Raw genomic sequence first — 26,500 nt, forward strand, 5'->3', positions numbered from 1 at the left:
GCGGTCCATGGGAGCGGGGGAAGCACCCCTTCCTTAAACTTTTTAAAGATAAAAAAAATAGTTAAACGTTAATAATACTGTTATTTTATAACAAAAGATTAATTTAATTTGTTAAAATTATTTATTTGAAACCTTACATAAACGTAGTAAATTTAATTAGCCTTTTACTGGATGGATGCGTGCCTGGAAATCGCCGCCGATCGCCTATCCCTCCTTCATGTAGGTGTTATTGACCTCGAACGCAAACGACAAATTTAATCGCGTACAGTAGTTGCTAGCCACGGCAGCGATATTTCAGCCGCCTTCCGCGACTTTTAATTTATCGGGACAGGTTCGCTTGCGATTTTGTAGGTAATATTGGATTTTTTTCGGATTTAACTTAGTGTTTACTGTTTCGTTTGTAATGGAGAGTCAAGAAGGACAATTTTCTGCTTCTGCTAGTGTGGACAATAATTTAGACTGTGTTTGTGTTGTATGTGTGTTATTAAAAAAGGGATTTTCTAGTCGGGACTTCCAAGAAAAAAGTGACATTATTAAGTGTGGTAGGCCAACGGTTCCTATCAATTTAGAGACCAGAGTGGAGAAGTCGGTAAAAAAATTCACTAGACAATTACAAATATGAGTGGTTAACCGGCGGTTACCGGTTTTTTAACGATTCGCTTCCCCGCCTATAATTGTCACCGCACGCCGCTGGTACCGACACAACATTATTATTATCAGGTTTATTTTGAACTTATTATTTAAAATTGTTTCTTCCTTAACCCGTTTACCACAACACCGATGTCGATATCAAAACCGGTGTCGTTGACAAAACCGGTATCGAGATAAACACCGGCGTCCAGACCAACACTGGTGTCGAGGTGAACACCGGTGTTGTAGATGAACACCGGTATCGAAATGAACACCGGTGCCGGTGTCAACACCGGAACGTTGGCCCAACGCCGCGCCGCCGCCGGTGATAAAACAATGTTCCGGTTTTTGGACCTAGTGAGGCATACCTCACCACGCTGTCTCGGTGGGGTGATTGTCGGTTGGTATAATGGTGGTTGGTAATGGTCGCCATTTTACCCTAGGCGGCATCGGGTAACTTGGGTCCATGAGGACGTTACTCCCCAACCAGCTGAATAAAATTAAACTACCCCGGCGAGTCCTCTGTCACTTTATCTCAAGAAGAAAACATTCGATCAATGTGTACTACCTACGTCATATCCTACGCATGCGAAACCTGGACACTTAAAACGGATATTATAAGGAAACTACGTTGCATGTCACGCAACGCTCAATGGAACGAAATATGCAAGGAATAACCAAGAAAGACCGTAATAGAATAGAATCGACACGACAGAAGGTGACCCAGGTAATTGATGTCATCCACAGGATCAAATCCCTCAAGTGGGAATGGCCAGGACACCTGCCAACAGAACGGACCCACGAGGAATTAAGAGACCTAGAAGAAGACCAAATCTGACTTGGGACCATGCTATTAGGAAATTAGCAGGGATAACTTGGGCTCGCATAGCCAACAATAGACAACAATGGGCCCAACTACAAAGAGAGTATATAAATATGTCTAAATATGTGAAGTGGGGCTACACCATAATTATTGGAAATGGTTGAATAAGCTGAAAATGATGATGATAAATAATGTTAAATGAAAATTTTACAGTACTTCAAGTATGGACTGATACCGATATAGAATAGGTAATAATAATACAAAACTAAATACCTAATATCTATTTATAGACACAAAAATCTAATTTATTATATATTATAGGTTTTTTTTCAATATAGAAATTAATAATCTACGGACTGTATTTATAATTCATTTCACTAAACATGACTAGTTTGCTAACAAATATATCTACATATAAATATATTATATATTTTACATGTAAATATATCTCAAATAACTCGAGTATTGCTGGTTAAATTATAAAAATAAACATATTTAAATAATGTAGAGATAATAATTATGTTTGACCCTATTCTGAATTAGAAATTTAATAACTGTAAATTTCTGGAATCGTTATATTGAGCTATACCTTTGCTGATACATCTGTATAATTACGAGTTCGTAAGCCATAATTGCTGTTGCCATCTGAAACATAAATTAAATGTTATTAAAAATATGTCATATATTTGATATTTTTTGTAAAATTAATTATGAACACACAAAATTTTAATAAAAATATTTAACGTTGATAGGTATATTTCTAAGCCTGCGGTTACAGTGGACGCGGGTCCGTGCGTTTTTTATACGTGCGAGCTCTGACGAAATTTACTCGCACGACTATTTTATTATAGTGGTTACATTAGATGCGCGTTCATGGTGTCCTGTGTGTCGAGTTTGTCAAATCAAGCGCCACTACTTTGATGCTTTGTGACGACATAATGTTAAAATATCTACTCATGAAAAGAAGAAAATGTTGGGTAAATGATTTATATGCAAGAAGAGGAGAAGAAAATAAATATATAAAACATTTAGCGAATTAAGACAGCACCCGGTCAAATTTTTTGAATATTTTAAAATGTCTCCATCAACATTAATATATCCCAAATAAAATTAAACCTGGTATTCAAAAATATTCAAATATTTCTAGAATGTATTGGGATCAAAGAAACAAAATTTGAACCGCTCGGACGTGCACGTATTAAAAAAACAAACCAGTTTGTTTTCATCCGACCAACGGAAATTGACGTACGTGCACAGACGCGCAAACTCCGATGCAATGTAATCGCCTGCGTAGATACCATTTGATTGATTTTTGCTGCGTGCACGCCCGAGAACGCACGACCAAAAAAACGCACGGACACGCATCCAATGTAACCACGGGCTAAGAAGTTATGGTCTCTCCAACCAAGGTATATATGACAATGAGAGTTGTATCTGTCATTATAAGGCACACATAAAGAATATTTTTTGTCAATTTTTCAATGTCGAAACCTTTAAAGACTTGTTGGACCAACTTTATATCTACATGCCGGGTGCGTCTCAAAAGTGGCTCACAACTATAACTTTTTTTTAAAAAACGAGAATCTAGTTATTTTTATCTGGAAAAAATAAAAAAGTTATAGGAGTGAAGTAGTCATTGAGGTAGACAGCCACTTCCGGTCCAGATACTGATGGAGTGTGACGTAAATCAGGTAAGAACGGTTAAAATATGCTAATAAACAATAATAAACAGGTTTAAACAAGAAAAAACAGGTTTAAAATAGAAATAAACAGGTTGAACAAAAAACGAACAAGTCTGTTGTTTCAAAGCGGTTAAAACCTTGCGGTTCTATTTATTCTTGTTTATTAGCGTATTTTAACCGTTCTTACCTGATTTACGTCACACTCCATCTGTATCTGGACCGGAAGTGGCTGTCTAACTCAAGTGCCGCAATGACTACTGATTGAGCCGCCTTTGAGACGCACCCGGTATATTCCCATTTAAAACCACACAATGACAAATAAAATAGTTCTGAAAAAATTACATTTGCAATTTTTTCAAGGCAATAAAATACTTTTAACAAATACTTTTTCAATCACGCCAACCAATTTTGCCCTTTTATTTACAACTTTTCTGGCATTAGACCAAGACTTCAAGTTTGAAGTTTTTAGCTCCCTGTTAGTGTGATATACTCGAAAGATTTTAGATAGTGTCCCAATATTCCGTGCACATAGAAAACGGGAAATGTTGACCGTATTCGTGGAAATTCTATTTCAGAAAGTTGGCAACACTGTATAGCTCCATCTCAAAAATTTAGCTTCAATTTCTGTGCCTGACTAGACTAGTCATATAGTCTTTAAATATATTTGTAATATAATATAAAAATACCATACTTAACATGGAATAAATGAACCCCGGCGTCCAATATAAAAATCTACATGTTGCCAGTCTTAAACCAGCTTTTCTTTTACTTTTTTTTATGTAAATGTCAGCTACCGCAGTCAATTTAATTTCCCGAAAAGTAAATAATGGGACTGAGCCTATGCACTTGCTTTATTTATTCAGTGTTCGCAAACTTTCTTGTGTAAACAAAATGAAAGTAATGTTTTACCTGCATAATTCGATCGTAAAATGCCCAATTTACAGTTAGCGTCATTTTTCTTACGTTTATGGTTAAGTCCCATTACACTTCGGATGGGAGCGTGAATTTATTATTCGCTCTATATTTACTTTTTTTTCGATGTGTTTATTATACTAAATTAAAAAGTCTATAATATGTACCTTGAAGCTATAAAATTTAATTGAAATATATTTTTTTAACCGAATGAAATTGTCCGAGAAAAAATAAATTAAAAGCTCCAAATTTATAGGTGCTTGATAAGGCCAACATTTTTGGATACAGCATTATTTTTATATTAAATATGTTCTGATGAGTTGTTCATATTATGTTTAAAAATATTTCGGGGCTACATAACTAACAATAAAAAAATATAAATATTATTGTAACGTAATTGATTTTGTAGCTGTATTTTATTATATTAACAACAGTTATCAATGAAAGAAACTATATTAAGAATAAAACATAAATCAAAATTTATTCTTAACATTTAGTAGTCTGTATTAAGGGGTGTTTAGACTCAGATAATTTGCGCAATTATAGATACTAATAAATTATAAAGTGTAAACAGAAAAACTCTCGTTCTCCTTGCATCACCGTGTATATAATATGTTTTTTTTATTAGGAAATTACCCAGTAGGAAATTTACTATATTTACAATCTGATCTAATATAGATCAAAAAGCAATTTTTTTCCTAACCTAAATTACTAATATTTGAATAACTTATACTATGGACTTACTCACTAGGGTTCCTTATTTTCTACTATTAACTTAATTACACTAATATTATCGCGTATACAAGCACTATTTGCCTTTTCACTAACACATATTAACTAGTTCCAAGGGTTTGATCCCTTCTGATGTGGGTTGTGTAATGTGTTGTCGAGTAGCTGGATGGCCTCAACGTTAACGTAGTGGTGAATTCGATCTTCGTGTCTCTTGACGAATGAGGTAATAGTTTGGGTAACTGTGTCCACTTCCGAGTCCCTGTGGAGGTCACTGTTTCGGATATACCAGGGGGCGTTGACCACGCTCCTTAATACTAGTTCTGAAAGTAGATGATCTAGTTTGATGCCAAATTCTTCTGAATCTTCTTTTTTTTTTGAACGAATCTTCTTTGACTTTCTCCACAATGAACACATGTTGATATAGCATTTTTTGGTTTTTCACATTTTATTGTTAGATGCTTTCCAGTACATCTTACGCATCGTGATTCTATAGCACAATATTTTTGCGTGTGTCCATATGCTTGGCATTTTTTGCAATGTAGCACAAGCCTGCATTTTCTTAGTTGCAAAATTTACACTCTTACTACTAATATAGCCCTCATATTATAAATTTCAATACTCTCGTCATGCCTGAAGGAAATCATAAACATGTTTATAGGTTCTTTATTTTTATGTTTTAATTTAGGAGTACCATCTATGATTTTGTAGCCACGTTGCTTCATTTCCTGAACTATTCTTTGTGGTTCGATATCATGGTGCAGTTTGGTAACCATAACTCTAATTGGTCTATTCTGCTTATTTTCATAAGAGTGCCAAGTGTACCCTTTTTCATTTAAGGTTGCTGTGAGCATTTTATAATTTGACTCATCCTGTAAATTAATTTTAATATTTTTATCATGAATTACTTTAATCAGGACCCCAGGACGCTGGCTCACGAGAGCATGTAATTCATTAAAATGATCAATGTTGTCTACTCTGATAGGCGGAGGTGCAGGAATTTTTTGGGCTTATCTATGTTAGGGTTGCTAGTTTGTTGCTGTGGGGATATCATAATTATATGGTATAGTGATGTAGTATGAATAAAGGTTGATTCTCACTATACCTTCCGTTTCCATACGCTCCATTAGTGGTGACGTCGTGTTGCGGAAGGTCACTGTCGCAAAATCTAAACAAAGCGTTAATTAACCCACTATTAACAGAGCTATTAATCCGTTTTTTTTCTCGGGTAATTGTATTTTTCCAAGTATTCCATTTAATTTTGAACCGTACCAGCGCACTTTATAGTTAATAAATTCTATAATACTATGGAAATTCGTGTTCTTTATTGTTTTGACATAACCTCATACTACTTATCCCTATATGTATCCTTTTATGTAATTATACGTATAGTAAACGCGCTTATATACTTACTCAGAAAGACACAAATATTCTTTGAACAGAGTAATATAATAAAAAATTAAGAAAAATTAGATTATCCCATTATATTCTTGCTTTGTTTAGATTTTGCGACACTGACCTTCCGCTACATGACGTCACACTAATGGAGCGTATTCCATATCTGTTCCATATCCCTTCCGTATTTTTGATTGTATTCACGCTATACTTATGCTTCCGTTCCGTATCATTATTGTACAATTTATATTTTATATCATAACGAAAGTTTTATTTTAAAAATTTGTATCTTTTGAAAAAGGTAATAGATTTAATGAAGAGGCGAAAAAATAAATAAATATCAGCAAAATGTTCACAGAGCTGATACAAAAATAAGAACTTGACATCCCTGTTTCCAATACGCTTCAGTCCTTCCGCCACAAAATGTATGGTAGGAAAGGATATGAATGGAAGGGAAACAGAACAGATAGTGTGCATTGTTTATATACATAGTTTATATTTACATGATATAATATTTTATGTAAACGGAAGGGAAACGGAATGTGGCTGATACGGAAGGTATAGTGAGAATCAACCTTTACTCATTATTTTACTAAAAAATTAAATAGCATATATATGTCAGTGACGAATTATATATTATTATACATATTCCACTACTTGTACGACGTAAAATAATTTATTTTTTTGGTTAAGTCAGAACATTATAAGCAACTTCTGATAACTACAAATAAGAGCCCGACATATTCCAGAATTATGTAATATTTTTGTCTCTGATAGATTTTTTTATTTTTCATTATTTGAGTGTAATATTTCAAATGTCCAGAACACCTACAGAGAATAACATTCATTAATTAGTATCATTGATTGAAATAAAAAACTCTCTGTGCCTTCAATAACCGCTAGTATATTATTTCAGTTTAATATTAGCGCAATTCATAGGTAATAATTAATATACTTTTTGTTGTTTTTGTTTAAGAATCGATGAAAAACAACTGGGATTATTTCTCGACTTCTTATTTTTAAGAGAAATTGTTGTAGGATGGAGGATGTAGAATGAATGGGGGGGAGGTCATTACGGCGACCTTAAAGACCTAATGTGTCCCCCTTTTTTGAGTTATAACTCACCATACAGTCTATAAACTCATCATGCATGGTGATTTTCTTGTTGTACGGGGGACAGGGTATTTCCCATCCTCCTCTGACAACAGATGTTCTTTCTCTGAGGAGTGGACAACAACCTCCTCCGAGAGTACAGACACACCGTGCCCTTTACAGTCGAGGAGCTTGCCTTTGGCTGAGGTACCCGTGAGGTGGAGGCTGAAGGATCTGTCTCCATTTTCTCCACCTCTTCAACTTGTTCTCTCCTTAGACCTGATACCGGTGTTGTCTCTTTTGCTCTATTGTCTCCTTGAATTTGAGGTCAATTCCTACTGTGAGGACTCGCCAACTCGACATCCTTACATTGGACGTCTTTCTATCCTGCTTTTTTCTCTCCTTGCCGGAGCAGAGATGAGAGGTTCTCGCTCCCTTTGGTAAAAATGCTCCAGGTTGTTTCTTGGTTCCTTTACTCTCCCCTTTTTCGAGGAGCGTTTTCGCTTTTGCTTCCTCTAACAAATCCTTCGTGGAGCAGTCGGAGGTATCTCCAAAATCCTGCTCCGCTAAGATCTATTCTCAGCGGGTCGTCTGGCCCTCCTGGTTCACCCAGGCCGAGTAGAGGAAACGGTAGCTTGTCTAGCTTTTTGGGACTAGAGGTAGGCTTCCGACCCTTTCTAGAAGAGGTAGTAGCTGGTGTGCCACTTGTGGAGGATGGAACTTGCACTATTAATGGTCCCACTATTGCTAAGGTGTTTTCCTCCAGCTCACCACAAGGGTTAATCAATTAATAAGATAGTCTTCTAGCTAGCCACGCATCCCCTTGACTGAATCGTTTTTGGTGAGGTTGTCTCCTCTTGCTCCGGGCGATTAAGCCCCACACCCTCTACCCGTGAGACACAACAACAGACAGTAGAGGGTGCCTGGTATGATGGACAGTGTAGTCCCATCCAGCATCGTTATGCGTCTTGGAGGAATTCCCTAGCTGCGGCACTACAGCCAGAAACAAGACGAGATGATCCTTTGACCCAGCCAAAGTTGGGAGATTCCCCGCCAACGGCAAGGTCTCGCATCTCCTACGGGAAGTTTAGAAGTCATAGGTAGCGGATAATGTAATATTTCGTCTCACAGGGTACTGATTTGTTTGTTATTTGCTATGGGAGAAACTACTAGTCTACATAAATTGTGGGACTTTCTTGTGTGTAGTGTGTGACTTATTGTTGTGGCTTTCACCATACATTATAACGGCAAAGCATCTTGGCCCCCCGTTAATTACTTTATCAACTGTCACTCTATATTCTAATTAACTATTTACTATAAGAATTATTAATCTATAAATATTCACACACAGCTCATCTTATCATACAATTAATTAATCATGTTATTATAGATATCTGCAGAAATAGAAATGGACACTGTGCCCAAAAAGATTTGTGTTTAACATTTAGTTTTAATTTGAATTTGAATATTTTTAGCGTTAAGTCAAAGATAGAGATATACCGGGTGCGTCTCAAAAATGGTTCACTCCTGTAACTTTTTTATTTTTCCAAACAAAAAAACGAGATTTGGTATGTTATTATATGACATTAATTAGGATTGATTGACGTATTCAATTATTTTCGGTCACTTCCTGGTTCACCGGAAATGACTACAACTTTTGATTTTTAAACGACACCCGTAGTATTTTTTTTATTCATTTGATCGAAAATGACATTCTGAATAGAATGGTATAGCCTCGGATATAGCATATTATGTCAACTTTTGACATTTTCAATTAAAAACATAGCATTTTAAATTTTAATTTAGACTGCCATGACCATAAATGTAACAATAATTTGACTCGAAATACCAAGTGTGTGGTACCAAATGATTCGTAAAATAATTATTTTTCTAAATATGCTAATGGGCCACCCTCCTTCCATTTGAATAAATTGAGATATGAATAAAAGTACGATTTGGGCATCTTTTAACCGGCCAGGATAAGACACGAAAAACATTAGACGATCAAATCTATTTTTCCAAGGTTCGTTTATTAAAAATTAGTGTTTTTAAAACAGCCATATGGCACTCTAGATTAAAATTTAAAATACGATTGTTTTTTAAGCTAGAATGTCAAAAGTTGACATATGATATATCATGTCATTCTATTCAGAGTGTAATTTTCTATCGAATAAAATAAAAAACGAAGGGTGTTATATAAAAATCAAAAGTTGTAGTAATTTTTGGTGAAATAGGAAGTGACCGAAAACAATTTAATACGTCAATCAATCCTTATTTATGTGATATACTAACATACCAAATATCGTTTTTTTTTATCTGAAAAAATATAAAAAAGTTATAGGGGTGAGCCACTTTTGAGACGCACCCGGTATTTTAGTATAGAACGAGTTTAAATAAGTGCAAATATTTCAGGGCTAGTGCCTAGATCTTGATAAAAAAATATATGTTCTATTTACCGCTTTTGAAATAAGTCCAAAATAACAGAGTTATTTTACTTTAAAAAATTTAAAAAATGATTTTTTGCTTAAAATTTGAGAACCACTGGATTATTTTTGAGGTTTCGTTCTTCTAAATTTAATCTAATATTTAGGTATGTTTCCATATTATCAAGATATTATGTTTTTAAACTAAATATTAAAAAAAAACGAAAAAATATAAAACGTTCAATTTTTTTCGAAAAAAACATCATATACGTCTTTTGAGGGTCAAAATATACTACCACTAAAAATATTTGCACTTACTTAAGACTCATCCTATACATTATCTTTTTTTCATTATGAGGTACCTAGTTAATTTCATTGGGTAAACAGTGCCTCTGATAAAGGCGGCATCATATTAAATTTTTGTTTAATTAATTAATTTAAGTAAAACTTAAATTAATTACTTACTTAAATTCTGTTGAGAAACTTAATTTAATTAAATATGATAAATTTAAAATGGTGACAAAAGAAAGTTCAAATTACTAGCACATTAAAATAAATTGTCAAAGTCTAATTCTTTCTAAGTTATATTCAAATTCAAATGTTACCTAAATCAATTAATAAGTTTCATCTACTGTGGAATTTCTCTGGAGCATTGTGTTTGAGCTACAAAGACACTAGATAATAATATGACATATTACAATTACCACATATACTTAGATAATCATCTTATAATTAGATAGAGATTATCATCTTATAAGTAAGAAAATATTAAAAGAGAATTAGATATATTCGTTTTGCCTTTTTTAATCAAGGGTAACAAATTCTTCTGTAACAAGTCCTAAAAAATAAGCATAATTATAACAAAATCACGACTCGAAGATAAATATTTTTTTCTGATACTTATACAGTAGTTTGTGACAAAAAATATAGAACATTTTCTCCAACAAGATTGCATCACGTCCCTGTAATTTTATTCTTTTATGGTGCATCTGTCGGAATTTTTCTACAGTAAAAACTATTTCAGTGGAATTTGATCCTCTTATAGATCGAGAATCGATTTTACCTTTTTATATTTGAACTGCATAGGCAAGTTCCTGCCATGCTAATTGCCCGATGTCTTTCTTATGGGATGAAGTTATACTGCCATAAAATTTTATTCGGAAATAAAAAAAGATTGTGCTGCATTATAACCAAAGATAAACAATAATATACTATCAAAATCAATGGAATCTTATTTTTTATGATTTTCGCAATGTAAACCAGGTTATTAATACACAAACACATTAAAATTTATATTAAATACAGGGTGGTCCGAACTGTATTCCGGAAACTTCGGCACCATATTCTACAGATAAAAATAAGTAAAAAAGTTCGTATAAATGTATGCCCTGAAATGCTTAGTTTCGGAGATACAGGATGTAGAAGTTTTATATCTATTTCAATTTTTTCCCCAAATAATTTCTGAAGTAACGCCAATGAAGAAAATTGGTTTATACGAGTTTTTTGACATGAGAAATTTGATTTTGATGTTAATATGACTCCTGCTTGCAAAGAGCGCCACATATATATTTTTTAACTGGTTTGAAAAGTAATAACTCTTCGTTCGTACCTGTATAAAACTACTGAGTAAAAAATATACAATATACATTTACGATGTTTTTTATGTAAAAAAGGTCTTTTGGTAAAAATCGGTACAACCGAGCTCAAGATATTTAATATTGGCAAAAAATAAACATGTTGAGTAGATAATTATTTGACTGGAATGAACTAAATTTTTCTTGGAACAAATCATGATAAACAGATTCTGTTGAACTTTTGGTACAAAAACATTTCAAATTCATAATATACAGGGTGTCCCACTAAGATGGATACAAGCCAATATCTTGGTTGTTTGTTGAGCAATCTTTTTCATTTTTGGCAGGAGGCTGTATGGCTATAAGACGTACATTTTGTCCAGGGTAAGAAATGCGATACCTCATAGACGTACGTTTTAATGGGGTTTGATATTTTTCGAGTCAAGAGTAAACTACCCTTAGGACAGTATTTATTTTAAATCTGATAAATTATATTGAATCCTCCTTACCCAAGATACTTAAGTTCTAATTTTTATAAATATTGATACAGGGTGTGTTATTAAAATAAGATATTTTTATTTTTATTATTATTTTATTAAGTACTTACGACACCACTGGATTAACAATTGGTTTATTATCTATATCCAATTATCAATTAATAATCGATTTAAGTTTTCAGATAGCTGCCATAATAATTAAGATACGATACAAAAAAAATATTTTCAATTTATTTTGTTTACTTTTCGTTACTACAACCATTACACGAAGATGGCTTAATGAAAATTTTCAAGATAAATGGATTGGTCGCAATAGTCCTTTTGTAGCAAGGCCCCCTAGGTCTCCAGACCTCACACGTCTGGATTTTTTTCTGTGGGGTGCTATCAAAAATAAAGTTTATAAAACCCGTCCACGAACATTAGAAGAATTGAAAACTCGAATAAGAAAAGAATGTAAACAAATTTCTAGACAAGAATTACGAAAAGTTTGCTTAAGAAATAGGAAAATTTATGAAAAATGCATTAGAAATTTATGGTGGTTTGGTCGAAGATGTTGACTTTTAGTTCGTTATAGTTTTATAAATCTTTGTTTAGAGCATATTTTTCAAAGTTAATAGTGATTGTTTTAAATATCTAACTATTTGGATTTTTTTAAATATCCCTCAATAAAAGGAATAAAAACCATATTTCAGATTCCATTGAAAACTGGGGTTTTAAATTATTTTGTAACTCATTTTATTCATTTGTATTAGCAAACTTAAAAAACAATTTTTTAAAGTGAACAAATTAAATTGAAAATATTTAGTTTTTTGTATCGTATCTTAACTATTATGGAAGCTATCTGAAAACTTAAATCGATTATTAATTAATAATTGCATACAATTGGTTATCGATAATAAACCAGTTGTTTATCCAGTGGCGTCGTAAGTACTTAAAAGAATAATAATAATAAAAATAAAAATGTCTTATTTTAATGACACACCCTGTATCAATATTTATAAAAATTAGAAGTTAAGTATCTTAGGTAAGGAGTATTCAATATAATTTATCAGATTTGAAATAAATACTGTCCTAAGGGTAGTTTACTCTTGACTAAAAATATCAAACCTAATTAAAACGTACGTCTATGAGGTATCGCATTTCTTACCCTGGGCAAAATGTACGTCTTAAATCAGTCATATAGACTCCTGCCAAAAATTAAAAAGATCGCTCAACAAACAACCAAGATATTGACTTGTATCCATCTTAGGTGGGACACCCTATATATATAAAGTATAATAACTATTTAGTCAAAATGCTTAAATTATGTCAATGATGACAGGTATTGATAATTTCGATTCCATATCTCAAGAACCATTACACGTAGCGATTATCTGCAGAAGTTTCCGGAATACAGTTAGGACCCACCCTGTATATTAAAGAATAATGAAAAACGTACAAATTTTTACTTTAAATGGGAAACACCACTACATGGTTTTATAAACTACCCGTTTATTAAAAGTTTTTAGGATCTAATAAGTACCATATGATCGAAAAAAAAACGGCGTCCAGTTGGCTGGGAAATGAACATCGATGACATTTCCCATATAAATTTACATATGAAATGACAGCGATCTTCATTCCATAGCCATCGCTGACGCCGTTTTTTCTCGATCATACGGTATTAGATTAGATTTTTTGAGATGAGTAATGGCCCGTTCTACTGCGACCTTTAGAGATCTATTTTTTTAATTAGAATACAAATATGAATCATGAGAGAAAATGTGTTTTTGATTTTGTGTAACAAATTTCATTTACAGAGTAATTCTTCTTCTTAAGCCGCGTCCAAGCTACTCGAACAAAACGTTCGCGAACATATATAATTCACACTATATACTCGTAGCAGCAGGTCGTAAACGACGGCACAGCCCATCGCATCGGTCCCGAGGACTGAGGTGCGGGGAAGAATGCGATAACCAGTTTGCTCTATAGATCTAGGATGCATTTAGGTAGTCGCTGTTTTTTCGAGTGCCCGGATTTTGAGTGCAAGCATTTTATTAAATAAATTAACCGGTAAACAGTTTAAGAACTTTTGTCGTTGAAGAATCAATATTTAGCAGGCGGAGGGTTACAGGGGTCTTTTGGTAGATTATTCGTTATAGTGTATTTTTAAGACCTGTATTTATTTTCAGCCGATTCTACCAGATGTTTCTCAAAAGGGGCTCACTTTTTTACTATTTTATTTTTATTTTATTTTTTCAGATAATACAACGGAAATGACTACAACTTTGTATTTTTAGATTGTATCCTAAATACTTTTTTACTTTATTTGATAGAAAATGACATTCTGAATAGAATGACATACCATACGTCAATTTTAGACAATTCCAATTAAATAAAAATAGCATTTTAAATTTCAATCTAAAGTGCCAAGACTGAGTTAAAACTATTAATTTGTAATCAAAGAACTTTGGAAACATATATTTTATCGTGTAATTTTTTTTCGTAAATCATGGCCTTTCATGGCCGCTTAAAAGATGCCCAAATCGTATTTTAAATGATAACTCAAATTTTTCATATGGTACGAGGCTGGCTCAGCATATTTGGAAAAAGCATTTTTACGAATAATTTGGTACCACATATTTGGTATTTGGAGTAAAATTGTCGTTACGTTTATTTATGGCCATTTTTAAATTGAAAATGTCAAAAGTTGACATATAATATATCATTCTATTTAGACTGTCATTTTCTATCATATACGGAAGAAAATACCGAGGGTACCATTTAAATCAAAAGCTGTTGTCATTTCCGGTGAAATAGGTAGTGACCGAAAATAAATGAAAACGTCGATCAATCCTGATTTATGTCCCATACTAACATACCAAATCTCGTTTTTTTATCTAAAAAATTAAAAAAGTTATAGAAGTGAACCACTTTTCAGAAACACCCGGTATATTTATTTCTAAAAATGTAATGGTAAAATTTCATTTTCGGGGTCAAACTTCCTATTAAGTAGTAATGTTTAATTTCAGAATCCCATAATAATTCCGGTTTTTAATAAAAATGATCATAAAGGTCTTTATTAACAAAAATGAAATTATATGGACGAAGTCTAGCTACATAGCTATTCACACTCAACCCACAATAAAATTAAAATTATAAAATCTTTTCTTTGTGTAAACAAATTAGTTGTAAACGTTTTTCACGATCCCAGCCAATAACTGCGTCTCCCATTGTCGAATACTCGGTAAAAAATAAAAATCACAGATGGACGCCCGAAATTAAATGAGACCCTTCCAAGTGTCCGGTACAATGTCCGCCAAAATGCACACCGTTCGCTCCTTTTGATTTACCGACACCCTTCGGAAAAAGAAGGCGCGCGCTCTAGCATAGGCAGACGCACGCTCTAGCGCACAAGCTAGCCGTTCGGCGCTCCGCGCTCCGCGCTCTTTAGTAGGCCTAGGCTAGCTGTACTTGTTGGCTTTATTCTTTATAAATCTACCTATCTCACAATTTTCACTTAGTATCTGTTCAATTATATATGTTCGCGAACATTTTGTTCGAGTAGATTGGACGCGGCTTTACAGTGCCATACTCTATATAGTGTGACCAACGGATCTGTAGCTACGGGGTATCGGCAGGGGAACGCAGTTGTAAACAAAACACGCCCAATTTCATTCATAAAATAGTCATGGGCGTACGGTGTTTTATGAAAATAATGTGTATCATAAATATAATATTCAGATTAATAATTTTTTTCAAAAAACTTTATCCTATTTGAATCGTTACTGTTGAGTTAGCAGATAAACACTAAAAGTTTTTATTAAAGCTCCCTTAAATATTTTGAATAATTTTATTATTATGTGTTGTTAATATAATTGAAGAAATAATTACAGCTGGGGGTTGGAACCTTTCGTGTTACACATCAAAATAAAACACTAAATCAGCACAATACACCAAAACACTTTTACTTTTACGCTGGACGCACGTTTCGCTAACCATGTTAACATCATCAGCAGATGATCAAGACTGAGTCTTGAGGTATATTTATTTATATATCTGTACTAACTATATTTTTTTCTATAATACATTATTTTAGATATAACTATTTCCAGCAAAAAAAATCTTGAAAATAGTTAACTTTGGAAGCGCAAACAAAACATAATTTTACACACCAGTAGATCCAATATTGCCTATTACACCAAATATGGTATCGCTCCGCCAGCACTTTTTAAAGGTTAGGTCATTGTCTACCCATGTTTTATCCAAATAGATAATACCTACTTGGCGATATATTCGAATTTTGCGTATATATTTATATCTCTCTCTGCCAGATAATGGGCCGCTCCATTAATATTTATCTATTATTTTGACATTTACGCCAAAAAATCCATTTGATTTTAATAACCCCCCTAAGCGTTTCCCTGCCAAAGGAAAATTCAATTCTTCCTGCAATTTTTGGAAAAGCTTTCTAATTGTGGGGACGACTTTGAATTCGAGATAAAATCTATTTATCAAATTCTTGACCACTTGGAAATCAAAGTCGAGCTTTTCAACAGCAGTCTCACGTGGCCGTTTCTTTCCAGGGCTGGATATCATTTTATCGGGGTTAGTTTCCAGTCTTTTTTTTATCTTCTGTGTGAATTTTTTTACAGCCGATACGCTGACTCCGGTATAAAGAGATATCCGCTTAAGTTTACGTTTACGCGGCAACTTAAGCGAAGTCTCTGTAGCTTCTTCGTCGCAAACCCTATTATGAACACAACGAAATAAATCAAATGAGTTTTCATCCACGTTTATTTACATTTATTTTAGTTTAGCTAAAATATTTAGGTAAAATGTGGTGCTTTTCATTTTAGCCAAATTTAATTTTAATATTCTAATAATTATATTATTATTATTCTACTTACCTATATAAATTAGCTATTATTTCTCTTATCCTGGCTATGTAGCGTCTTACCCTTAACAAATTTATTCATTTTAAAACACAAATATACGATCAAACTTATAATTAAAAACTACGAACGAAAAACATTATAACAAGATAACAAAACAATAAAACACAACTTAACTATTAAATATACGAAAAATATAGGAATAAAATTTAGGATAACCGGTATAAAATAACGAAAGAAAGTAATAATGATCAAAAGAATGCCACCGCCACTGGATATTTCAATAGTATTCAATATTTCCACTCTTTTCAGAAGTGACCGTGAAGTTGGGGATAAGGCTAGCGAATAGGAAAGGCGTAAAAGCCATGGCAACCGCGTGGTAACAAATCCTGTGACGTACTCTCGCCAATCATGTTCGATGAATAGGCGGCCATGCGCGGCGATGCCGGTTTGTCAATGATGTCCTTGATACATCTTCACCTTTCGTAGTAAGCAGATTATACAGAATGAAAGAAATAAGTTATTAAATAAAACATATCCAACAATATGAACTACGTTAAAATTCCTTAGTAATATACGTCAGAATATATGTTAAACACATTATATATAATAAAAATATATTAAATTTATAGTTCATGTCTGGCAATTTTGTAATTTTATAGATAAACGTGGCAATATCGATTTTTTTTTCTCGCATTCCTTCCATAGCTTCAGATCCGCTGGTCAAACAGTACATATACAGCGTCGGCTACCTCTCGCATGTACTTGTGATGTGTGTCATCAGTGTTTCACAAGTACACAGGACCTACAGTTTATCACCGAATCCGAACGGCACTATTTGAGAGGCTGTACAAGGCAAATATACTCAAGGTGGTTTGCCATTGCCTTCCTTGAGATGGCGTTTTTGGTCACTTCCTGTTTCACCGGAAATTACTACAACTTTTGATTTTTAAATAGCATCCTTGGTATATTTAAAATGACGCTTTGAATAGAGTGACAACTTTTGACATATAATTTATTTGAAATTGTAACATGCAGTTCATAACGGCGAACAATTTGTAACAATTTGACTCGAAATACCAAGTCTGATAGTCACCAATTAAACATATATATTATTCGTTTCCTGCCTGTGTACTTAATTTTAGTTTTTAGTTTTATTTACTTTATTTATTGTTTTTTTTAATTTTAGTTTTATTTTATTTATAATAATAGATTACTATACAGATATTTTTTCTAGTAATAGATTACTATAGTCTGTCCAAACAAACAGAGAAGGCTTCGAGAGATGACTGACAGAAACTACCGTATGATCGAATAAAAACGGCGTCAGCGATGGCTATGAAATGAAAATCGATGACATTTCCCATATAAATTTACATATAAAATGACAGCGATCTTCATTTCATAGCCATCGCTGACGCCGTTTTTATTCGATCATACGGTACAATTTACCTGTAAATGAAAATGACAGACACAACTGTTACTCTCGGAGATCCTACCAAATTTAATCTTTTATAAAATATTTTCGCGATTTTATGTAAACACAATTATACGATTTTATTGTCAAACATTTATACAGAGCAGAAGTAAATTAAACCTTTTTCAGCATAAATTTATTCTTTTACATTCTGTTAGAAAAGGTAGAAATCTAAGCTTTCAAAAGATGCTACTTTGATAGAAACTATATAGGTAACAAGAAATAGCCATCTTATCTGATAGACAGTCATCATTCGATGTTGGTCATCGATTCGATGTTGGTCAAAGAATCCCCAGAGAAGCTGAACAAATTATGTAAAAGATAGAACCGGAGAGAGACCAAGAGATAGAAGGTAATAAGAAAGCAAACCATCTAGCTAGAAAAAGAATGAACACTCCACTATCTGAACCAGACCGTTCTCCTTCCCAAGTGGAAACCAACTCAAAGCGGAGCACAAGAACCTGGAAGATTCCATCCCTAATCTGGATTGAAAATCCTCCAACGGACTAAGACGAAGAATCATCTTGGTTCTTGTCATCGGATTGTTACGGTGCCGGCGCGGCGCGATGATTTAATAGGACACTGTCTGCCCAATGAACACATCTGTAGATTGAAGCTAAGAAACAACGGCGAATGCGGATTCTGTGGGGAAAATGGGGAAACACCATAACACCTCATCACTGAGTGCACCGAGATGACACCCATTCGTTCCATGAACTTTAGTACGATTGATATCGGAGATAGAGAACTACCCTCTGTAAAACCGTCTCAGATATTGGCTCTTGTCAAAACCCTGAGGCTGTATGATGAATTATAACTCAAAAATGGGGGACACTATTGATCTACCACATTGATCGAAAAAAACGACGTCCTTGAAATGACAAACGATGACATTCCCCATATAATTTTATAGAGGGTGGTCCGAACTGTATTCCGGAAACTTCGGCAGCATATTCTGCATATAAAAAATAAGTAAAAAAGTTCGTGTAAATGTATGCCTTAAAATGCTTAGTTTCAGAGGTACAGGGTGTAGAAGTTTCATTTTTATTTCGATTTTTTCTAAATAATTTCTGAAGTAACCTCAATATTTGAATGAAAATTGGTGTCTGAGAGTTTTTTGACATGAGAAATTTGATTTTGATGTCAATATCACTCCTACTAGTAGAGGGCGCCACCTACATATGTTTTAACTGGTTTGAAGAGTAATAACTTTTCGTTCGTACCTGCATAAAACTAATGAGTAAAAAAATATACATTTTCGACGTGTTTTACGTGAGAAAGGTGTCTTGGTAAAAATCGCTACGAGTAATGGTTTTCGAGATATTTGGAATCGAAATTATCAATACCTGTCATCATTTTTGACCGTACCTGTATAAAACTACCGAGCGAAAAAATATACATCTCAGTGACTTTCTACGTAAAAAATATCTCTTTGTAAAAATCGCTACGAGCAACCGTTCTCAAGATATTTAGAACGGAAATAGTCAATACATGTCATTATTGACGAAAAATAAACAAAAGTTGAGTTGATAGTTATTTCATTGAAATAATAAATTTGGGAAATTTTTATTTTTTTTTTAATTAATTATAATTTTTTCTGCAAAAAAAGATAAAACAGTTTCTGTTGAACTTTTGGCACATAAACATTTCAAATTTATGATTTCGGTCTAATAACTATTTAGTCAACATGTTTAATTTATGTAATAATGACAGGTATTGATAATTTCGATTCCAAATATCTCGAAAACCAATACCCGTAGCGATTTTTAACAAGAGACCTTTTTCACGTAGAAAATGTCGTAAATGTATATTTTTTTACACAGTAGTTTTATACAGGTACGGACGAAAAGTTATTACTCTTCAAACCAATTAAAAAATATGTAGGTGGCGCCCTCTACTAGTAGTAGTCATATTGACATCAAAATCAAATTTCTCATATCAAAAAACTCCCAGACACCAATTTACGTCTAAATATTGACGTTACTTCAGAAATTATTTGGAAAAAATTGAAATAAAAATGAAATTTCTACACCCTGTATCTCCGAAACTAAGCATTTTAGGACATACATTTATACGAACTTTTTTACTTATTTTTATCTGCACAATATGCTGCCGAAGTTTCCGGATACAGGGTGGCGCACCTCATTCGCCTCGGTTGATTATACGAAAACGGAAAAATGTAGAAACAAAATATTTTATCGGTATATGTGGGGAGGCAATGTGCACAGTTTAAAATTATTTTGAAGTGTACAGGGTGTTTCAGAACTAAGATCCATACCAAAGTTATATTTTTTCTTATGGAACACCCGGTATTTTATTTCATTTTTGGATTCTTGGGCTCAAAAAAAGGTATTTATTATAAGGGTTAAATATGTTTAAAATCTTTGGTTTTTGAGTGGCAGAAATGGTATGGAATCGAGAAAAAACCTGAAGACTGGGACTGGAAACTGGGCAGCAATGGGCTTTTTCCACTGACCATGACAAAACAAGCACCACCACAACTTATTGAAATTCATTTCATGCACTTGTAGAATAGGATGCGGCGCAGCATGTGGTTGCAGGAAAGCTGGGTTGAAGTGTTCCGTTGTATGTGGCTTCTGCAGTGGTCGGTCAGTCATGCAAAAATGTCCCGGAGGTTCACATCGACATTGAGGACGAAGATGACCAAGACTTAACAATGGAAGAGCAATATATTCCCATGAGCACCGATTACGATGACTCCGAAGACAATACTCAAAACGTTATTAATAACCGACCCGGACCATCGAAGTAAAGAAAACGCTAATAAATCGCCACAATACCTTATTTTCAGCTTTTTTTATGTTGTGCGTTATATTTCAGTGAGACATATGAAGGTTATTTTTATTAATATTTATAGTTATTAATATTTTTTTCGCTCCGTGGCACTGTGGTACTACCTCACCAGCCGCTGCTCTTTATACCTATGTAAAAAATAGCGAGAATTTCGGAAAAATTACAAAATTAGCGAGTTTTTCTATTTTTTTGGAAAATATATTCAACTTTTCGTCACTGTACCTTCTATCCAAGATGGCGGCTCGAGCGGTCCCACCCCAAGGTCGAAAACTTTTTTCCAAACCTTAACAACATATAAAAAATTTACTACTACACCACCTTTTGTATGGCAAAAAACACCACACTGACTGGACTATAAAGACTATTTCTAAAAGTCGTCTATTTCAAAACCATAGAGTTAAAATAAAATAATTAATTTTAAGTCTTTGTTCAAAACAGAAACCTACCTACATCGTGGTAAGAAATTATTATCGATCGTTATTTCAAAAGCCACTATAACACCTTTTCTCGATAATATTGTATTTTATAAAACGATATTCAAAAGTATCAGAAACTGTAAGTACATAAAACAGAAGAACATAATTGTTGAACAATAATTGTGTCAAAAGATTCATATTCATAATAACCGAGTCAACAAATATGCCAGACTGAAATCACAAAGTTAAATCAATTTTCGTGTCTTTTAGTACTATTTAAGTCCTACTAGGTGTAATAATTTTCTAGAAACAGATTTAATTTGTTTAAAGTTGTACAAAAACTCACTAAATAAATTATTTTCAAGCGTCTACTTTCCTCCATTTCAGCGTTTCAACAAGACAAATTAAATATTGATTTAGCTCTTACCTTCAACATCAGACTCTGGGTTATAGCGAAAAAATTCATGCCTGTTAACACCATCTGATGTTTTGACGCGTGTGTTATAAATCTCTCTATCTGAAACACGAAAAAAAAAAGCAGTTACAGGTTTAGAACTGACTGGAAGGGAAAAGTTAAATATATTACTATTCGCTTCGTCGACACTATCGTTATCGATGAATCTTTAAAATAAATTGAGTCGATTTGTAACGAGAATAAATCATTTCATATATCGCTAAGAAAATTGAACGCGTAGGTATAATTGACATATAAGGAAAATAGGTAGGCAGTTTGATATCCAAGATGTAATAAATCTATATACTTCGCTTAGTGACATTTAAGAATTGGAAATAAATAATCTAAATACAAAACAGTTTAATTTATTAAGATGTCAATGGACTTTTGAAGATAAATTTCAAATAGAAATTCAATGGAGCGACAAATCAGACTAACAAGCAATTAATTTCAGCCGAAAAAATATTTATATATCTGTATAGCGGATATAAATGGTTTGCTAACATTTAGGTATTAAAAGAAAATTAATTTTATTAATTTTTGTTAAATATACATTCATCAAGTTGAGTTTTTTTATTCTGTCTCTTCCAAAAAGACTTTTGGGTATTTCGCCACTAGAAGAAAAATCCACAAAATAAAATAATTATTTTTTTGCGCTGATATTTTTAATACCGTAAGAAGACCGCTGTTATTTTGTATGTAAAATTATATGGGGAACGTAAACGATGTTCATTTCCAAGCCAACGATAAGGTAGAATAATTAAAATTATTTTATTAATACTACATAACATTTTGTCTATGTTGTGGAATTTGCGTTGATGAAACAAATTTATCAGCGGTATTTTACTAATAAAACTAAATTTACTAAAAAAACAGAAAGAACAAGAAAAAAACTGTTCAAAATAAAAAAAATTAAATACAACTATGCGAGAACATTTTAGTATTATTTAGATGATACGTCTATATAAACTGTTGGACGTTCAAGCATTATTAAAATAGGGGTGTGTGAAGTTCAACCTCAAAATTAACAATTATTAATACCTGATAACCATTTTTTACTTAATGAGGTAACACTAAAAAGCTTCAAACTTTTCTATATAGTTATTTTGTTTGTTTTTAAATTGGTTTATAGAAATGAAAGAAGCGATGGCTTTACATTACTAACCTCTACAGATACCTGCGCAATACATTGATTTATATTTAGAATGGATTAAAAAAGCCCCTTTTGTTTTTCGTTTAGAGGCTATCGGTTCTTTCAGCATATTTTTTGCGTTGTTAAAACCTACTCTGTGCCCTGTGACCCATGAGTGCTGACAAATCTTAGATTTTCAAAATTCGCCCTCTTTAAATAATATTTATATTTCTTCAAAAAAATCTTCCGGGTATTAAAAAAAGTATTGGTTTCCGTTAGATCAACGCAGCGGTGTTTACAAAAAAAAAATATTTTATTTTGTAGATTTTCTTACAGCGGCGTAATACCCAGAAGAATTTTTTTGAAAAAATAAATCCGCCACAAATATATAAACATTATGTTTAATCCTTTTTTTTTGTAATTTGAAGATTACCATATTTATATAGCAAATTAGGTAGAGACCTCATATAGGATATACCTAGCATAGTTTTGATTTCTGAACTTATCTTATATTTTTAAGATTTTTTTAAAAGCCGAAAAATGCATATCCTTTTATTTATTTAATAGTACCTACGAAACTAACAAAATATATTTAACAATACCGGGTGCCTTTCAAAAGTGGCTTACCCCTATAACTTCTTTTATTTTCTCAGAAAAAAACAAGACTTGGTATGTGTACAGCAGATGACACAAATTAAGACTAATTGACGTTTCAATTGTTTTTGGTCAGTTCCTGCTTCACCGAAAATGACTTCAAGTTTTGATTTTTAAACGGCACCCTCGGTATATTTTTACTTTATTTGATAGAAAATGACACTGTGAATAGAATGCTATAGGTATCATGTCAACTTTTGACATTTTCGCTTTAAAACACATGGTATTTAAAATTTCAATCTAGAGTGCCATGGCCTCTTAAAAATACTAATTTTTAATCAAGAAGCATTGGAAAAATTGGTTTGATCATCTAATGTTTTTCGTGTCTTGTCCTGGTCGGTTAAAATATGCCCAAATCGTATTTTTTATCATATCTCAATTTTTACAAATGGAACAAGTGTGGCTCAGTAGCATATTTGGAAAAAGCATTTTTATACAAATAATTTGGTACCACACACTTGGTATTTCGAGCCAAATTGTCGTTATAAACCGCATGTTACAATTTCAAATAAACCATATGCAAAAATGTCAAAAGTTGACATATAATATGTCATTCCATTCAGAGTGTCATTTTCTATCGAATAAAGTAAACATTTAAAAATCAAAAGTTGTAGTTATTTCCGGTGAAACATGACCAAAAGGTGACCAAAAACAATTGAATATACGTCAATTAATCCTAATTTATGTGATGCATTCACATACGAAATCTCGTGTTTTTGTATGTCTGTATCTAAAACAGTTATAGGAGCGAGCCACTTTTCAGACGCACCCGGTATATTTCTTAATATACCGGGTGCGTCTGAAAATTATTATAAATTACATTATCTTTAATGTAAAATGATCAGAAATTAAGCCAAAAATGCAATTAATTATATACAGGGTATTCCATTTGAAAAATCATTCCGATCCACTCACACTTCTTTGTGTCACCTTGTAGAAGTCAAAATAATTTTTGTGAAATACATTCTAGAAAACATATACTTTAGATTTGCACTTAAACGAAATTCTTAAGTTTTTATTATACTCGTAGAAGCTACACATGCCTAACGCAGTATTGCAGTATATGTGAATTTAAGAATTTCAGTTAGCTAAGAATGTCTGTCAAATTTTGCTGGTATAAGTTTTATGTGTTATATATAGTACGAGAGCTAGCAACGTCGGAAAAAAAAGTATTTTAAGACGTCTGGCTCTTTGATATATCTTTTACTATGCTTTCTAGAACAGCATGCGGCCCGTCTGGCTGCCGGTAAACGTTGCGTTCCCTACTGCGCATTGAAAGATCCTATATTTTTATTAGTCCTTTAAATTCTAGTATTGAATATAAATCGAACATGTCTCCATAGCGCAGTGCGTAGAGTTTCCGACCACGAACCGATGATTCAGAGTTCGAATCCGGGTCAGGGCAAACACTTTTTTATTTTATTTTCGTTTATATTCTGATAGTAAAGTATTAAATATTTGTTTTTTTTTATTACCAGAATTATTTAATATTTTTTTTATTTGTATCAGAATATAAACGAAATTAAAATAAAAAAGTCTTTGCCCTAACCCGGATTCGAACTCTGAATCATCGGTTCGTGGTCGAAAACTCTACGCACTGCGCTATGGAGACATGTTCGATTTATATTATAATACTAGAATTTATAGGACTAAATTAATAAAAAAAATATAGGATCTTCCTATGAGCAGTAGTGAACGTAACGGGTATCAGCAGCCAGACGGGCCGCATGCTCTTCCAGAGAGCATAGTAAAAGATATATCAAAGAGCCAGACGTCTTAAAATACTTTCTCGAAAACGTTGCTAGCTCTTAGACTAATATGTTACTAATTTAATCTATAATCTATTCTTAACATTTAATAATGTGATAATGTCACCCAACTTGTTTAAAAACCTAACATTATGATATCAATCAACGTCCACAAGCGCAAGAAAATCCTTGATATAGATTTCAGATGCTTGAAGCTATTTTCTCGATTTAGCACAAACGTTTATTTTTGTAATTCATAGCAAAATGATAAATAAATTAAATAATATTACTGCAGTAAATGTCGTATTATGTTAATTACGCTAACTAGTAGGTATATTTTTTCAATCTTGTTGAAATTTAATTGACGTTTAAGTTTTACTCCTCATGGGGTATTAATTTTGAAAAAAACTATGGGTTAAAAACAAAAAATAAAGACTTTAATTCTACAATCCGTCCCGTAAGACGAGTGTACATTTCGACTGACGTCATCCAAAAATGGCAAAAAATAGTTTACTCTATTACTTTTTCGAATTAAAATTATAGACAAAAAAATTGTAGATTATATGGGAGGGGGGTCACAGGTGCCATGAGAACATGTCCAACAGCAGCAATGGAGGTCATTCTAGACCTAACACCACTGCACATTGTCGTCGGTAGTTATGCCAATGCGACAATGATTAGAATGGTTACTGACGGAAACAGTACTGGGAGAATTTTCAGGTCAGGGGCTTGGGACACCATCAAAAAGAAAATTCCATTTCTCCAATTCCCAGTGGATGACATACCAAGAATTTACAACTTTGAGAAAGACCTCACTGTAGTATTGAGTAATAAAAAGGATTGGAAGAAAGAAACGCTTACTCAGCATATAAAAGACCATACCATCACGTGGTATACTGATGCTTCCAAAACCAAAGCAGGGACAGGGATAGGAGTATTTGGGCCGAAAACTGAATACTCCGAACCAATGGGCACCTACCCCAGTATCCTTCAAGTAGAAATTTGCGCTATCGAAAGATGCGTACAATTTATCTTAGATAGGAACTATCGAAAACAGGAAATTGCCATCCTATCCGATAGTCAAGCAGCACTTAACGCGATCAACTCAGTAACCATCAATTCGAAGTTGGTCAAAGAATGCCTAGAGAAGCTCAACAAATTAGGCAAAGAAAAT

At 33.1% G+C, this 26,500-nt stretch overlaps 1 protein-coding gene across 1 annotated transcript in view; it reads right to left on the reverse strand.

The window, feature by feature from the left end:
* Positions 1–1,986: 1,986 nt before the first annotated feature.
* Positions 1,987–26,500, reverse strand: part of LOC115882962 (gustatory receptor 5a for trehalose-like) — a 50,808-nt gene continuing 26,294 nt past the window's right edge. The window contains exons 5-6 of the mRNA XM_030901231.1: positions 21,766–21,855; positions 1,987–2,098 (exon numbers count right to left, since the gene is read on the reverse strand). Coding sequence (XP_030757091.1) covers positions 2,027–2,098; positions 21,766–21,855 — 162 coding nt within the window. The 3' untranslated portion in view covers positions 1,987–2,026. The remainder of the gene's footprint in view (positions 2,099–21,765; positions 21,856–26,500) is intronic.

This window comes from Sitophilus oryzae, unplaced genomic scaffold (genome assembly GCF_002938485.1).
Source record: "Sitophilus oryzae breed Bouriz unplaced genomic scaffold, Soryzae_2.0 scaffold_1801_pilon_pilon, whole genome shotgun sequence".
NCBI classification, from domain to species: Eukaryota; Metazoa; Arthropoda; class Insecta; order Coleoptera; family Curculionidae; genus Sitophilus; species Sitophilus oryzae.